Below are 17372 nucleotides of genomic sequence, written 5' to 3'. Positions count from 1 at the left end.
TTTCCATATCCCATTCTAACATGGAATATGGAATTGGCTTCAGTAACAAAATCATTTTCAAAACTCAGACTTGTCTCTAATGCCAGACATTGCAATAAAGTGAAACTAAAACTATAAACCATTAGCAAAGCAGAGCACGTATTAAAGTTGAGGCAGTCATGAATGAATAAACCAAGAAGACAACCAAGGAACAAAGATGGAAAGGTGAATTTCTGTACAGAAAATATTATATAATTTTCAACGTGAATTAGTATTTTTGTAGTTATATCTTCAATAGTAAATTAGCAGGTAATTGCATGAACTTTGTTCTTCAGAGCATATGGCTGAATACGGCAAAGCATTCCAGCTGTCACATTCCAAATCCAGGTCTATGTCTTTTGGTATCTGGAACGCAGAGAACGGGGGTAGCAGTTGCTGGCAGTGATTCTTGCTGAAAGGAACAGTTCTGCGTGTCAGGGAAATCAGACAGGTCCAGCAGCCCAAGGGAGGTGAGGTTGCTCAGGTACAACAAATATGCACTGAGCACATCTTGCTGGTGGGCACATACACACAGGACTCATGTACTTGGTGTTGTTATAGGTACATACATTCATGGACAGCCACATAGAGCACTCACGTGAACACAAACAGCAATAACAGCATCATCCTATTCCTCTCCCTGGCTGAGCAGGCTACGATGGGAATGCATGTATACTTATGTACAGCATGCATGCCTCCAGCAGTGGGGCTCAAACATTTGGTCTGCCCAGTAGCTGCCTCTGGATGCCAGTCTTTGTTCTAGTAACTAGACATGCAAGCCTATGAGATATACAGACACGCTCCCTGTCTTCCAAGCCATTGTGCATTCTCACTGGCTTGGGTGGATGGACCTTTGCTTGCACTCACACACTGCTTCACTGTGGCACTGTACGCAGGCATAAGGGCCCCTGAGCCCTGGTTCCAACCAGCGACTGGCACATAGTGTCACTCACTTGGGTCATGCCCCTTAATGGCACATAGGTGTGGGGGCCCTCTGGCATAGTGTTGTAGCCCAGCTGCTGGCACCAGACCCTACTGCAGCTGCAGCCACTACAGACATACGAGTTTCTGCTGCTGAGGTCCAGGAGGAGGCTCTGGTGTACAGTAGTCACTGTACTCAGCGAGCTCTCAGACACCCACAGGTTAATGGCCCCACAAAAAATGCCAGCCACCGACTGAAGGTGGCAGTACCAGATATTTAAGCAGACAGTATCCTCTGTGTCCTTCAGTACATAGCTGTGCCATGTGCAAGTCGGCATGCATTCTGAGTTTTTCTTGTATCCTTTGCTGTATGCACGACAGTGTTCTTACAACACATCGGAAATATCTTGGTTCTTTGATACATCGATGTCCCGAGTAAGGTTCTTGATTTCAGGTTGCTTTCGCCTGGTTAATTAGGGTCATCATAGTAGCACAGAAGGTGCGTACCAGGTTATAACATCCGATCTCGTGATCGGAGCTTTGCGGTCTGCAGGTTCCGTCCGGGCGGAGTGTCGGAAGCGGTCGAACTTCCAGTCCTCCGACGGCAGCCCCCGTCCACCCGGAGGACCTCAGTTTCTGTTTCGATTTCATTTACTGAAAGCCCTTGGCTTTCGGGAATGCAAAGCCACCAGGCACCGCGAGGACGACTCCAATCTTCGCTTGTAGGGAAGCCTCTCCCTCTCGCCCGTCTCCGTCGCCGGCGCTTTTCGGCCGCATCTCCTCGGCCGAAGACCGCAGCTAGCCGGCATCGGCCACCAGGAGCCGGCAGGTAGGGAAGAGACCGGCGGGGGTGGAGGGAGCAGCCGCTGTGGTTCTGGGGGTTCTCTGCCTCCGAGCGGCTCCGGCCCTGTGCCTAACTCGGGGATACCCGACGGGGCTGGGATGTCCGTCTGGAAATCCTGAACAGAACAATAGAAACATCCATCCCCCCAAAACAGCAAACCAAATCAAAAACTCAATACAACTTGTATATATGGCATCTGTGGCTATATCTACACCTGTACCTATGTCTGTGTCTATAGGTATATGTATATCTAAATCTATATTATCTATATCTTCTATATAGGATAAGAGCATATGGTTGGAAAAGGGGAAATTGTTTCAAGCCAAAAGAGGGGAGATTTAGATTGGATGTAAGGAAAAAGATTTTTTGCCATAAGGGTGGTGAGTCATTGGAACAGGTTGCCAAGAGATGTGGTGGGTGCCCCGTTTCTGGAGACACCCATGGTCAGGATGGACTCTGAGCACCTGATGGAGCTATGGGTGTCTCTGCTCATTGCAGAGAGTTGGACTAGGTGACCTTTGAAGATTCCTTCCAACTCAAACATTTCTGTGATTCTATGATTATATTATTCCTATATTTATATCCACATAGTTTATGCTTTAAAACCTATAAATGATACATATATAAAAAACACTAGGCATCTATATACATACAAACATATAAGACTACCACTGTGAAAAAAAACTTCAGTGGTCTTTTCTTCGTTGTTATGCATGGAAAGCCCGGCTCTGTGAGCTCAAGGCAAGTTACGAAAAAGAGGAAACTAAATTCATGGCTTTGGCAGCTGGCTACACTGATGGCTTCTGTGGTCTCAAAGTCATTGTTTTATAAATCCCTTTTGGTTTCTTTTTGCTGCATCTTCCTTCTGAGAAAATAAAATGTCATTAACACATGCTTTTAAGGACAGTAGAAACTAGTGGAAATAAACCTTCATCAGTCTTTCCTACTATGGAAACCCACCACCTCAGCCTCCTAGAGTACTTTCAGATTACCAGAACTTAAATGTTATGTTTTGCTATTTCATACACCTGTCATGGTCCTCCTACGCTTCAAGTAAAAAGGCCAACTCTGACCAATTTTGCCTGTTATGTGTTTTTGCTTCCATGACAGGTACTGTGAGTAGGCTGCCAGGTAAAAGAAGAAAATATTTCCTGGAAACTTTTTAGTGGTCTTACAGCATTTAAACTCTTCTGACAATCTTCTCCACTTCTTGAGATACACAAAAGAATTGGGTGAGCCTACACTGAAGCATAGGCTTAAAGTCCCACTGCAGTCAGCAGGTGAATGTAAGTAATATTCTTTGGCTTCTCGTGCTTGTTTTCTTTTCTGTATTCCTTAATGACTTCTAGAATCACAAAAAAGTTTTCCTGAATTAGTGTAGAGGGATCGAATGTTGCTGAAATACTGCTCTGATTACACATTACTGCTCTGACACATTTCTTAAAATGCCTGTGGCATTTCAAGTGCTAGTTTTCCCATTTTTTTGTCTTTGGTTACAATTAACCACTGTTAGCAACAGAGAATTTTCCCTGCTGGGGAACTTTCCAATAATGGGGAAGTTTCCTAAAGAAGTGGAGTTACATGAACATTTAAGTTCTGCTATAAGAAGGCTTGGGCAAGTAGTTCTGTTCTTGTCATCTCCATGTGATTGTGAGGGAACTGTGCAGCCAGCTGCGCTGAAGACTGTTTCTTGCTACAGATACCTTTCTGCCTCTTTAGAACGGTGTTATCCACAGACGTCAGAAATCAGCCAGAGGAGAGAAGGAGCATTGTGACAGTCTCTGTAAGAAAAGCAGTGAGAAGACTCTGGATTTGATTTGGCATTTAGGTCTCAAGCTGCTTCAGTTGAGCCAACTTGGTCATGCTTCTGCTGAAGGTGAAGCAGAGCAGTCTGTGATGGTTACTGCAGGGAGCATTTTCGAGTGCTTTTGGATTTGACCTGGACCTACTTTTTTTCCTCACTGAAAGTGAACAATTGAGTACAGCGGCACAGCAGACTTTCTCAGTCTTGAGGAATTTTGTAAGTAACAGTCATATATTTTCTACATCTAGTAAGGCTTATCTTCTTCTATAGCAGTTGAAAGCAAAGGAGTTAGAATTTTACAATATTTCAGAATACAGGCATGGGTCTGAGAACCATAGAAGAGCTTCCTTGCTGTCATCCCTCTCTCAGGAGATGATTTCCTCTCCTAAGAGTAATATCTACAGAGAAATGGGATGGGATGCATCCACAGGTATGGGTGTCCTCCTGTGTCATTAGCGCACTTACTCTTTGTTCTGTCTCAGTTCACCGTCTCAGCTCTGATCTCTACTGTGAATAAAGCAGGACACATTTCAAGCCTGAGTGTACTGCAGCTTTTATAGTAATGCAGTCATTCATAGCTTGGAGAAGACTGTGGGGAGACCTCATTGTGGCCTCCCAGTACTTGAAGGGAGTTTATAAACAGGAAAGGGGCCAACTTTTTACATGGTCTAATGGTGATAGAACAAGGGGAAATGGCTTTAAAGTAAAAGAGGGGAAAATTAAGTTAGATGTTAAGAAGAAAATTGTTTATTCAGAAGACAGTGAAGCACTGTCACAGGCTGCCCAGAGAAGCTGTGGATGTCCCATCCATGGAGGTGCTCAGTACCAGGCTAGATGGGGACCTGGACAGCATGACTTACTCAGTGAGTGGCAGTTCTGCCTGTGGCAGGGTTTTGGAACTTGATGATCTTTCCAATCCAAGCCATTCTATGATTCTATGGTCTTGGCATGGGGAACACTGAAAGTTGCACATCTGCACAGGGCAGCCTGTGTGGCTTACTCTATGCAGGCCATGCTTGGAGTGAATGTGGCTGAAGCACACCTGTGAGATTTTTCTATCTCATTTGAGAAGGTTTGTTTTCTTGGGAAGCAAGAATGGAGGGAATCTAATGCATGTATATCACCTACGCATCCTTGGGCAATCAGACTGCTGTTGCTTTTAAGAATGTCTTTTGTGGTTAAACAGTGAATTGGTATCCAGACATATTGAGAAGACTGTAATGTGTTCATTCGTGAAATATACCTTTCATCTTGAGTCTTGCCTTTATTTTCATGTCACTGTTAGCAGAACCCCATTCCGTAATTGCTCATGCCTGCCTAGCAGCATGCTTGATGGGCTCCCTTCCTCAGCTCCAGCTGCCCTGCCACCCACAAAGACTGCTGGGATCAGACAGCAGCAATCTGGGGGAATAAAGAAGCCTAAATCAAATTATCGGGAGGAGTCTCATCCTCTTAAGCCACAGTACCGTAAAGGCATACACGTCTTAATGGCTCAGAGCAATATTGCTCATTTATCACCTTAGTGTTGAAAACACGAGAAATGCCAAACTGTTTGTTGGGTAAATTTTGCAATCCTGACAGAATTTCATGAGTTAGGAGGTCTGATGGTTACCATAGTTCCTAATTTCTTATGCAAATTTCTTATGCAAGTTACCACTAGAGAACAGTTGAATGCAATCTTTCCTTTGTGTGTCCCAAATGAGAGTTTTATTTAGACAAAATTGTGGAGTTCTCTGAACTCACAAAAGACTTCCATTGAAATCAGCTTAAGCTTTTGTTAAGTGCACTTTGAAGATTTACTACTGTTTGATCCCAGTACTGCTCTGACTTAAGTTTCACATTTAAGCAAGAGCAGTGGGTGTGTGAAGGTAAGTGTCTGAATTGACATTAATCAGTGTTTTGTATTTTTGATATGTTGTGTAGGAGTATAAAAGTCATGTTAGTAAAGAGGGGAAAATTTCTGAGGGAAAATTGACACATTTGCATGTTCAGAACTAAAGCAGCAGAAATTCAAGGTTTTGTCTGTAGGCATCATTGTTTTACAAGGGCATTGCTGTTTTAGTGCTGTGAAGTCCTAGGTTCTACAAAGCTCAATGCAGTAAAATAAGGGCAGCTTTCAGGGAAGAACTGAGCTCACTGCATCCACTATGTGTGCAGAGAATGTGTACAGAGAACTGTTCCCTTCCTTTCCCATCAGGAGAAACTATCCCTCCTATGGTTTATAGGAACAACTGGGTACTTGTGAGTATTCATTTACTGTTTGACATATAGTGATAAAGTTCGTGTTGTGCCATAATTAACAAATATGTTTAAAGGAAATAAAATCAGTGCTCTCTCTGAACCTGCCAATGGAGGTTTCTGCCTCACCTGGCGCAGTCACACATGCAGCTCTATCATGCCTTTGCTAGAGTGGAATTCAGTGCCTTGTGTCCACTTCTTTGTGTGCAGTGGCTGTAAATTGTATTTTATAGTGCAAGTTAGAAAATAAGCAAATTTTTATGTTCATCCATTATCATTCTAGGTTCTACTTACATGATGGAAAAGCTTTTGCTTTTGCACATATTTCTAGTCTGCTGGCACTCCCTAAATGGTAAGAATCTGAATTGTAAGAAGTAGCAGAACCATTTGTTTCCTTCTGTGTATAAGCATGGAAATGTCAAGTTCTCAGTATTCCTACAGGTGCTTATTTATTTATTTATTTATTTATTTATTTATTTAGCTGAATGTTTTAAATAAAAAGGTCATTATAGGCTTCCACAATACGCAATATGTGTGCTTTGATGTATGGCTTGATTGAAATCCCTGCCAGCGTCTCAACACAGACATCATGGAGGCAAGATACTATCTGCCTTAAGCAAAATTGGCGGTGTTAGGTCTGGGATTTGTTACATGTTCTTGAACATCCCTGGAGAAAGGAACTGGCAGTTCTATAAACAGAACATTCTCACAAGAAGTATTAACAGTTGATTAACAGTTGCCTGTTACTGTAGCAATGTTCTGAAAGCTGAGGGGGTGGATGCACACATATTGTTTTTTTTAGAACATACTGAGTACCTGCACAAAGCAGGTGTCTGCAGGCATGAACAGCCCTGTTTGTTATTGAGAAAAGGCACGCAAAAAAGCTCAACGAGAACACAGCAGATACTTTTGCTTTTGGTCCTCAAAATGTCATATAAACTTATATCATAGATATTGATTAAGCATGGCTTTCAAAATAAGGCTTATAACAGAAAATTAAGTTTTTTCAACTTCTTTTTCAGCTTTATTTACAGTTGAAGCTCCCAAATCGCTCTATACTGCAGAACTTGGCAGCAATGTGACAATGGAATGTATATTTCCAGTGAATGGGAAACTAAAGTTCAAGGATTTAAGCGTCATCTGGGAAAAAAAAGATGAAGTTAGAAAGGATGTTTACGTACTTCTCAAAGGAAAGGAAGACTCTGGAAGTCAGCACAGTGATTTTCAGGGACGGATAAAGATGTTGAAAGAGAACCTGGATTTTGGGCAGTCTCTCCTTCAGATCAGCAACGTGAAGCTCAAAGATGCGGGGCTTTACTATTGCCTTATTGAGTACGGGGGAGCTGACTACAAGACCATCAGTCTGAAAGTTCAGGGTGAGAGTTCTACCGCAGGAGGTTTGCTGTTCTAAGATACCGTGGGAAGATTTTGGGGCAGTCCTGGCAGAAGGGCATGTCTGCATTAGCATTTCAAGAAAGCTCCCCAGAGACAGTAGCAGACTCGTGAGCATTGCGTCACTGTATAACCTTGTGTTGTCTAGGTGGAATCCATAAGCTCCCTTTAATTTCTCTAACATATGAGGAACAGTCTGTTAAATGCCATTTAGATAGCTGTGTCAACATTGTCTCAGCCCTGTACCCCCAATTACAGAAAGACACACAACAGTAATATTTACTTTCCCTACCAGGAGCATTATTTACAAGAACCAAACTGATGCACAGAATTGTGGCCAGGAGGCTGGGGATAAGGAAAAGGTATCTTGCTAATAGAGGGTGTTCTTCTGGCTTCCTCCTGGTAAAGATTTTCTTTTGTCTCTTTAGCTCCGTACAGAACTATAATCCAAGAAGTGGTAAGCACAGGAGACAAAGAGTGGAAGCTAACTTGTCAGTCAGAAGGATACCCAAAAGCTGACGTGATATGGCAAAATGGAGGATGTCAGGATTTGACCGATAAGGCAAATACAAGTTATGAAACTGGAAGTGATCAGCTTTATCGTGTGACAAGTACTCTCACAATCAAAAACAGAACTCGTGAAAATTTTCGTTGCATCTTCTGGAATAAAGAGATTCAAGAAAATACATCTGCGGATTTATACATATTAGGTAACTACTCTAAATTTCATCTATGGTAATTTATTTCAAGATATTATGTAATTTTGTCTGATTTGAATCAGTCACTATTTGTTTCACATTCCTATCCAATTTTGGAAAGGCTGAATACCTGTGCTGTTGAGTTTTGCTAACAGTGTATGCTTCCACTGTACCAACACTGTCATGATGAGTCTGGAACTAATAATTCAAAGTGGGAATCTTATACAACTTATGTGAAAACTGAGTGTTAAACTGTTATCAAAAAAAGATCAATTATTTGAAAAGCATATCACTTGGAGATCAGAAATGAGACTCATATAAATTAAACACACTTTAAGAAAAATTGTCTTGATTATGAGAATTGTCAAGAGCCTGGTCTTTTTGAAAATTTGAAAAACCTGGTCTTTTTCTGCCATTACAGCTTTAGCTGTGGGCACACATAAGTTCAACATCTTGCTAAAAATGCCTGTGCTTTTTGTGACTGACAGGATGGAAGCAGGCAGCTGAGAGTAGGGAAGGTAAGCAATCCTTTCAACGAGTGGAGAGAAGGCAAGTTCAGTACTGATTGGAAAGGCATCCAGGCTTGAGGAAGCAACATATCCTTTGCATTCAGAGTTTTACCAGAACAAAGTGACACCTTCTTTACTGTGTCAAGCAGCTGTTTCCTGTAGTCTTGACAGAAGGTCACTAAACTGGGTATAACACTTTGTACCTTGGTGATAAGCAGGATTTGTGACGGAAGGAAAGGCACTCTCCAATGGAATGCAGGAAGCAGAGACAGATAGGAATTTGTTAGATAATGTTTATCTAATATTTGTTAAATAATTAATGCATTGTAGAATGAATGCAAATCAGCCTTAGCCAAAATCTAAAACGCTGTTATCACATCAATTATCATAACAAAAATAATAATGAAAATGAAAGAAAAAGGGAGAAACTTATGTAATTCTGCAATGCCTTTCATCTACTTCTATTTCTTGAAGATTCTGCTGATGACGTGCTGTGGACTGAGAGCAGGCACTTTGTTTGGCCAATTCTCATTGTGAGCGTCCTCGTTGGATCAGTGTCAATTACTATCTGCATAAGGAAAGGTACATTCAAGATGTTTATTTTTGTGTACTGAAGTTGTTGTAATGTTTCCTGTTGATTCATCTTCACAAAAGTGAGATGAGATCATAAAAGCCCTCCTTAGATCCTTAACAACGAAACCACTTGTTTTTCTCCGTATTGTTTCTATCTTTTTCTTCACTTGACTCAATCAGATATGACCTCTTAGGTCAGCAGAATGAAATGGATTGCCCGCCACACTCAGGTCATTTGATTATACATCTCTATTAATTCTTCTCATAGCTAGAGCAATATGACTAATGCAATATTGTACTGAAGCATGGGTTAGGAACTTACCAGAAATAAAAGTTATTCTGAATGCTCAGAGTAAATAGGATACTTCAGGTTTTTTAGCATTTTTTTTACTGCATTCTGTAAACAGTGTGAACACTTTTTAAAAACTGATCTGTTATGAACTTTAGTTGCTCATTCTTGTTAAAATACTACAAAAAATGATACATTACATATGAAGAGATGAGTCTGATCTTCAGTCTGAAAGGTTTTTTTTTCCACAAGGTATTCGCACTGTGGCTTGGTACCACTTGTTTCATTTCCTTGTTAGGTTTTTCACGTTTTCTGCTCACTTGACTGACTTGGATTGGATAGTATCAGCATCACACAGTTGGAAACAGCTTAAGTATTAGTGGTAATTTGTTTTTATTAGCTAGCAAGCCAGAGGAAAGACCTGAAGATGTAATTGTAAAGTATCTAAGCAACAACATGCTCATGCACCATTTCTTTTTGCATAACCTGAAATAAATACTTTCCTGCCCTGACCCTCCTCCCTCTGTTTCCTTGGGAGAAGAAGGGTTTGTTTAAGGATTTTATTATCAGTGGTACTTTTTTACTTTTCATATTAACGCATTCTGTAAAGTCATGCAGACTTCAAAACATCCATAGGGGCTCACTTGAAAATATGAAAAAGAAAGTGTGATTTGCTGGGCATTCTCTGCTTAGCCAAAATTCTTCCTCTAATTATCTCTAATTATAACAAATTATATCCTATAATTTTAATAAATATATATATATATATACTGTAAAGCTGTATGAATAGACAGAGTATGGGGAGCATTGATACAGAACTTTCAACTTTATAATATCATACCCACATGACTTTGTGAAACGTTACCAGAAATGCTCAAAAAAACTGAACAAGAAGTGAACTAAGTGCTGCTTTTGAATTGCTCAAATCTTATAGTAGATGCAAATAGATAGCTGCCATGAAATTAAGCTGTTTGAAGAGTTTTCTCAAAAGCTTGTACACCAAAAGACATGTGCTTTCTCATTCTGTGTAATAGGACTGTGATTTTCCTGTCTGCCAGCTCTCTTTTCCCTAGTGAAAGTCAGAAACAGCTCTCATTTCTGGCTGGAAGCTACACAAAAAGATTTATCAACAACAACTACGCTGAGCTTTCATTTTCAAACTCCATAAAATAAATGCAAGAGAGAACTGAATGTGGATATTCAGTTTTCTGGTCACAAATTCATCTCCTGCACAGGTGCTATGGAAACATGTCCTGGGAGAAGTGTTTGTGAAGCTTAGCAGGCTTGTGGGTAACGCTGGCAGGCTACATAAGGCTGTGCATATGCCTAAATTCTGAAGAATAAACTTCTCCTAGGAACATGATAGGAACAGGAGTAGAACATGAAAGTGGAAGAAGGGACAGCAATATCCTTGAATTCTCAGAAGATTCCTATCTGGGGATTTCAGCAAAGGTTGGGATTTTCCTACATTGCATAAGTACTATTAATCACATGTTTGTGCATGTGATAGTATACATGATTATATATAATTAACATGATTATGTTAAATGTATGTAAGTGTCATAAACTAAGAATTGATTTAGAAGCTAAAATAGTACAGAGAACATTTTTCCTTTAAAACCCAAGCTGACGTAGATGACCAGACAGGCAACTCTTTAAGAGCAGAGCCTTTCTGGAAATGGGCTTGTTTCCCACTGAATACAGTAAGAATTTTTTTTGTTCTCTATTGCCCAACATGCTTAAATGTTAGGTGAAAATGTATAACGAGAAAACATTTGAGCAATTACATTTCAGTTATGTTAATGGATAGTGTCAATTGAGTTTTGGCTTGCAAACCAACTAGAAAGGAAATAGGAAGGAAAACTGACAGACTGTGGGCACTGAAGGCTTGAAGAGGTGGAGAATTTTGAGGACCAGTGACTATACTATGCTAAGAGTGCCCTTCCCACAAATGTGCTTAAACCCTTAGTAGATCTAAAATGAGTATCTTCCTTTCATTTTTACTCTTCTCTCTTATTTTCTTTCAGCTAGAGCAAATAAGGACTGTAGGACACGTATGGCAAAATCATCAATTAATATAGCAAGTATGTACCTGTGGCATAAATGTAGCTCAGTTGTGTCTTATGGAAATAATTTTTAAAAAAACTGTAACTGAGAATTTATTCTATAATGGTGGCAATGACACTTTATTCCCTACTTTTTTCCCTAGTAGCCTTTTTTTCCCTCCTGTTCAGACACTGGTTCTATTTAGCAGAGCTTGCTGAATGGCCAATACAACCATTGCAGTCAGACAGGAAAAGGAATAGAGCTAATACATACGTAGAGAAAAGAGACTAAAATACTTTAGTCTTCTCTACTGATGACTGTTTAAAATTTTTATTATTATTTATATGTTGTTTGGCTTTATTTAAAGGCCACTTTCAAATACACTGCTCTGTGCAAGTTAGTCCATACAGACAGGATTTTTCCTTAACAAAACCTATTTTAAAAATGCTTGTCCAAAACAGACACAGTATTTGGTATTAATCTCTTTCCTAATTTAAGTCATATGCTTCTTGGAAGCCCCGAGACAAGTTTAACAAAGTTTTATCACTGCATGAATGGTTTTATCTGTGCTGACTGTTGCCTGTGTGTGTGGTTTGTTTCAAGAGCTGTCAAAAGATAAGGACGCACATGACTGCAGAGGTACTTCTTTTGAAGATGAAGAGCTGAAATGTAAGCATAAATGATAACGGTAAAAATAGTGGCAAATTTCATACAGAGCGAATCATCTGTTATCCTCACATTTAATGACCATTAGGAGTCTTGACAGCACAACTGGAGGAATGATGATGACGACAGTGGGAGGGAGCCACATCATTGCCCATCATTGCCACTCAAACTTTAACAAGTTATGAGATACTGTCTCAGCAAAGCAGGAAAATAAATAACTGAATCTTTGAAGCTCACAAAACAGATTGTGGCATGGAAAAACAGGGTGAAGTTATTGAAGCTTTTCTTTTACTTTCTCTCTAACTTTTAAAAGAACTTAAATTATTTCCCAAATCCCTCCCTGCAATACTTTACTACTGTAAAACTAAAGAAAGGCAAGCAGGTACAGATCTCTGAACAAAATAGCCAGGGCTTGGGGATACCCTACAAGAGATAATGATAGATGGGGCACTGTTTTGGATTTTAAAAGAAGAGATGACCTAAGTCACAACAATTTCTCTGTATTTGTTAGGTTGTACTCGTTTCACTGCATTTGTACAAATACTCTAACCTCCAGTGTGATTAAACTACCATTTCTTACCACTGATCACATTTTGTTTCTGTTTGACCTTCTTAATAATTTTATTTTTGATCTTTTGTTTTGAAAATGAAAGGATTTTTTCTTGGTACTCCAAACTCTGAGAAAGAGACACAAATTGAAGAAATGCTCTGTTATTTCATATTTTTGAAGTTTGATTTTTTTTTCATATAGTTCTTCCTTTTGCAGACATACAAATTGAGAAGACTTAGAAAAAGCAGGGGAAGATTTTCCATTGGTGCTGAAGATTTGACAGCTCTGATGTTCTCTGCTCTGTCTGTTTGGGGAGATACTCATTTTTTGTTTTTATTCTGTTGTTGCAACCTTCTTCCATATTACTGTAAATCGGGAAAAGATGCAATTACCATAGCATAATAGGCCCCTGGATTCTGGCCTCTTTTTATACAACTAAGTACAGAGAGGTTTATTTAAATGTCCACCTTAATGCTTTCTGAAGTTTATGCACTTTCAAGGACACATCCTATTGAAAATGTATTTAAGATAAAGCACTTTAGGTCTAGGACCATAAAAAACTTCACAGCTCGTGCTTAAACAGTCCATTTTCTGGACTTTTTTCCCGTTGAAGCTCTCGGTTCACTGCAATGATTTTGTTTTCTAGCTTGTGAAGAATTTTTTCAATACACATAGAAGATAAGAGTGCAACAAGAAAAGATGCTATATATACAGGACATTTTCTCTCTTTATTGTAGACATTAAAATGCAGGCTACTATCAGCTATTTTTTAAATTGATACTGTAACCCTCTTGATGAATATGAGAAAATTCCTAGAAATTATTAGATAATGCTCAGCTTATTCATCTCTTTCTCTGAAAAAGGTTGTTTTGAGGTTTTAATTTCCTTGTGATACAGCTGGCATTACTTGATTAGTAAGTGATTGTTATTCTTCTGATATAACATTTGGGGATAATACAACTCTTTGGACCTTCAAGAAATACACATCTCAGTTTGGACTGCCCTTTTGTTCATCCTGGAAACAGAAGAAGAACCTTCTCATTGCTAGGACATGAAATACATGTTCTTGTTGTTACTTAAGAAATGATGATGGAATATGCTCCTGGATGGTATTTCTTATTCTACTGTCGTGTTATATTTTGCAAGTTCATAGCTCTTTGGTTGTTTTTGTCACACAGATTAAAATTATTTATTACAATGCTATTCATAACTATATTTTTAAATAAAAAATGTTTTGGTTTTTTTGGTTTTTGTTTTTTAATTATCATTATTTTTCCCTGCCATCTTTGCTGTGTCAGTGTCTGGTGTGAGGACTGCTCATGCTGTTTCTGGAAAACTCACATATTCAAATAGCCTCCAGTGTCTCCCACAGAGATAAACAGAGATAAACTGTGAAAATATGGAATCTCACTGGGCTCCTGTTTTATTTTTTCTGTTTAACTTAAATGAGTTTGCTCTGCAGTCCCAGAGGTGGGAATGCAGGTTCTGGCCCAGGTCTTCACTGCTAGCAGAATTCAATCTAGCTAATACAAAGAGGTATTTAGTATGTCTCAGCAAGCTGCTTTAGTAGTAGGACAGAATGTTGGTACACCTAAGCTAAAGTGTAACTGAAGTTAAGTCTAAAATCATTTATTCATTGGAAGAATGCTATATGAACTTGGACACTCTCTCCTGTTTCTCAACACATTTTTTGAAGCCTGTATCATGTTATCACTGAAGGCAATTCTTAGTTTCTCCTGAAGTGCAAGAATGGCTTTAGAAGTATGAGGACCATATGTAGAAAAATCACTGCCTCCCTACACATGCTTGTGGTTTCATATTACCACATAAATAATGTCCTTTGCAGACTACCTCCTTATTTTCAAATTTCTCTCTGAAACTGCAGCAGCTGTCTGCCACATAGTGTAGTCAGGATGAAAAGGCAATTCTTTTAAATTACTATCACACTTCACAAGGCAGTACTGTTAGTGTGTGCTCAGTATCACGAAACACATGATATCTTTATCAAACTCCACCAATCGACAGGAACTGCTTGTTATTGTTGCCAGTGCTAGATGAGTAAGACAAGAAAATAAGGGGAATATAGGCATGTTTTTAATTTTTTTAGCTGAACCCTATTATACAAAATGACAAGTGCTTGAACTCCTTAGTGGCTGATGGGAGGCCTGAGATTTTACTCTTTCACTAGAAAAGTGCTGTGTCTAGCAGATGAGAAAAGGCCTGTTGTCTCCATGCAAGTTCTTTGAATTTCTCTGCAGAAATAGGACAAACTTTTAACATGGTCAAATAGTGATAGTACAAGAACAAGTGGTTTTAAACTAAAAGACAGGAAATTTAGGTTAAGAGGACATTTTTTATTCGGTGGGTGGTGAGGCCCTGGCACAGGCTGCCCAGAGAAGCTGAGGATGCCCCATCCCTGGAGGTGTTCAAGACCAGACTGAATAGGGCCCTGGGCAGTCTGAGCTTGTGGGTGGGATTGGAACTGGATGGGCTGTAAGGTCCCTTCCAAAGTAAGCCAGTCTGTAATTCTATGATTATGTGATTCTGAATCTATGATTCTATAACATTCTATTCTTTAACATCCAAACTGTAAGTTGTCTAATATAAATTAGTATAAACTTTTAGTATAAACTAATTCTCTTGGTTTCATTTTATGAGTACAGGGAAAAAGGCCTCCAGGTTGGTCCCTCAATGCCATGAGTTATTTTGGCATAAATAGTGCCTGCTCGTGATGGCAGAATACCTAAACAAAAGTAAGACACATTTGGATTGTGAGAACTAGGTGAGAGGAAATTCTTCCTGACATAACATAAAAACATAGCTAAACACCATACTTTTTTTCCTTGGTTAACAATTCTTCAGTGTTACGTGATTTTTTTGAGAGCAGACTTGGTTTCAGCAATCTGCATTTTGCTTTTTAATGGATGAACAACTTTAGAGGCCCAAAATTGCTAAGAAAAGCCTGCTTCATGTGCACAGTCAAATTGACTTACTGGTATTTAAGTTCAGAAACCGTTCATTTAAAAAAATGTAATTATGAACCAGCTTGGACAAATTTTTCAATGAAGCATTTCATTTTGAAGAATATGATTATTTCTACTGCTACTGACAATTGTATTAAATATAACTAATGATAAGAAAAAATAGAATAATTACTATTGGACCTGCAGAGCTTTTAATGTCTCTCCCTTTTCCCCTCTGGCTGGAAATATCCTTGACAGACAAGTACCAGTGGTGTACCATCTAAACATGTGAAAACCGGGAAAATAGCATAGAAGTTAATGGTGGGGCTCTGCTTGTGTAGCAACTCCTCTCTAATTCCCTCTCTCCCATCCCATATTTCCCTGGTCTGGCACTCTACATGGTTGCTCCTGTTAAGATCCTGCCAGGTGTCTCTGGATCCAGAAGATGCCCCCCCCCCAAAAAAAATCAGTTAACTGATTTCCCGTCCCAGAAAAGGAACACAAAAAGGAACACTATTGTAGCCAGAGCTGGTGCAAAACAACTAAGAGATGCTGACAGTGGCAATGATATGTGGGATACCTTTTCTGCCAGGTGGGAAGAGAAGAGGAAACATTTTGGGTTTTTTTTTGCAGAAGAGGTCTCAAGAGCCCTGGGGAAATTTAGATACCTAGATGCAGCAGAGGGAGATATTTTTCATCAAATGAGTAAGGAATCTGTGGTCAGAGCAGGCAAGAAAAGAGACAAGAGTGATCAGAACAGAAGGAACATAGCAAGCATAGGCATGTAAAGAAGGAAGTGACATCACTCATGCTCTATCTGTGGAATGAGACATTTGGATGCCTCCCTGAAATGCCTGTACACAGTGCATGCAGCTGTGAACAGGCAGGAGGAATTACAGAAGTGTGCAGACTTCTACTAGGCTATCACCTGATTGGGATCACAGAGACATGGTGGGATAGGTCACACCACTGGAGTGCTGTGATGTATTCTTTAGGAAGGACAGGCTGTGAAGGTAAAGAGGGTGAGTTGCCCTTTGAGTGAGTGGGGATGTATGGAGCTCTGCCATCAGATGGGTCACAAAACTGTTGTGGTTGGAAGGGATTTCTGAAGATCATCTAGGTCAGTTATCTAAACTTTGGATTTCTGACAGATGGCAAGTAGGTCATTGGAGTTTTTCTAGAAAAAGTTCAGGCAGTCCCAGAATAGCTTTGTGTGATATGGCTACAAATAAATGTTAACTGAGAAGAGATTAACTGTAGCATGGATGTAAATAACACAGTGTAACAGTAAAATGCATATTCAGTGAGTTTGATAAAGTTTAACAGAGTCATAGAATAATCTATGTTGGAAAAGATGTCTTCTCCCACTCAATGCAATGCCAACTTAAATTCATGTAATCAGGCCTTATCCTGTCAAGTTTTTTGCAAGGATGGAAATTCCTCAAGGCACCTGTCTTCGACTACCTGCACTGTGAACAGTTGCTTTTTTAAAAACAGATGAACATAGATGTAAATGGAATAAAGTGAAGAAGAAATGGTTATCCCTAGAGAAAGTCTTTTCAAATGAATCTGGTGAAAATTAAGAAAATGGTGAAATTAAGAAAATGCACCTTGGCAGTTTCATGAATGTGGAATAGTTATAATAGATGAAAGTTTAGAATCCAAGGCTGAATAATGCCCTAAGAAGACATAAACCCAAAATTTGTGTACAATTAAAAGAACAATTCTTTATAATGCTTTGAATAAACCTGTTTGGATGCTTGTTGTCAGAACTGAATACAAGGTGCTTTCAATATGAAACAATTCTGAATTCAAAACGAAACTGGAACTGCTCATAAATTCCTAAGAAACTTGGTGGTTT

The 17372-nt window shown here is 39.4% G+C and overlaps 1 protein-coding gene across 11 annotated transcripts; it reads left to right on the top strand.

Annotated features, from left to right (window-relative positions):
• The first annotated feature begins 1631 nt into the window (after positions 1-1631).
• CD274 (CD274 molecule) lies at positions 1632-13927 on the top strand. Of its 11 annotated transcripts, none has more exons than XM_031606136.2 (10): positions 1632-1768; positions 2894-3069; positions 3503-3803; positions 6109-6177; positions 6848-7201; positions 7646-7927; positions 8899-9006; positions 11314-11370; positions 11936-12001; positions 12765-13766. In XM_031606136.2, the coding sequence occupies exons 4-10, from the start codon at positions 6120-6122 to the stop codon at positions 12785-12787; spliced, it is 948 nt and encodes a 315-aa protein (XP_031461996.1). In that variant the 5' UTR covers positions 1632-1768; positions 2894-3069; positions 3503-3803; positions 6109-6119; the 3' UTR covers positions 12788-13766. The 11 variants fall into 11 exon arrangements, with proteins under 11 accessions (XP_031461996.1, XP_089988318.1, XP_089988323.1 ...); XM_090132192.1 differs by having other exon boundaries at positions 12750-13766; XM_090132197.1 differs by lacking the exon at positions 11314-11370 and having other exon boundaries at positions 12750-13767.
• The last annotated feature ends 3445 nt before the right edge of the window (positions 13928-17372 follow it).

The sequence above is a fragment of the Phasianus colchicus genome, chromosome Z, assembly GCF_987193195.1.
Source record: "Phasianus colchicus chromosome Z, bPhaCol1.hap1.1, whole genome shotgun sequence".
In the NCBI taxonomy this organism is placed as follows: domain Eukaryota; kingdom Metazoa; phylum Chordata; class Aves; order Galliformes; family Phasianidae; genus Phasianus; species Phasianus colchicus.
This window is presented reverse-complemented; position numbering and strand designations above follow the sequence as displayed.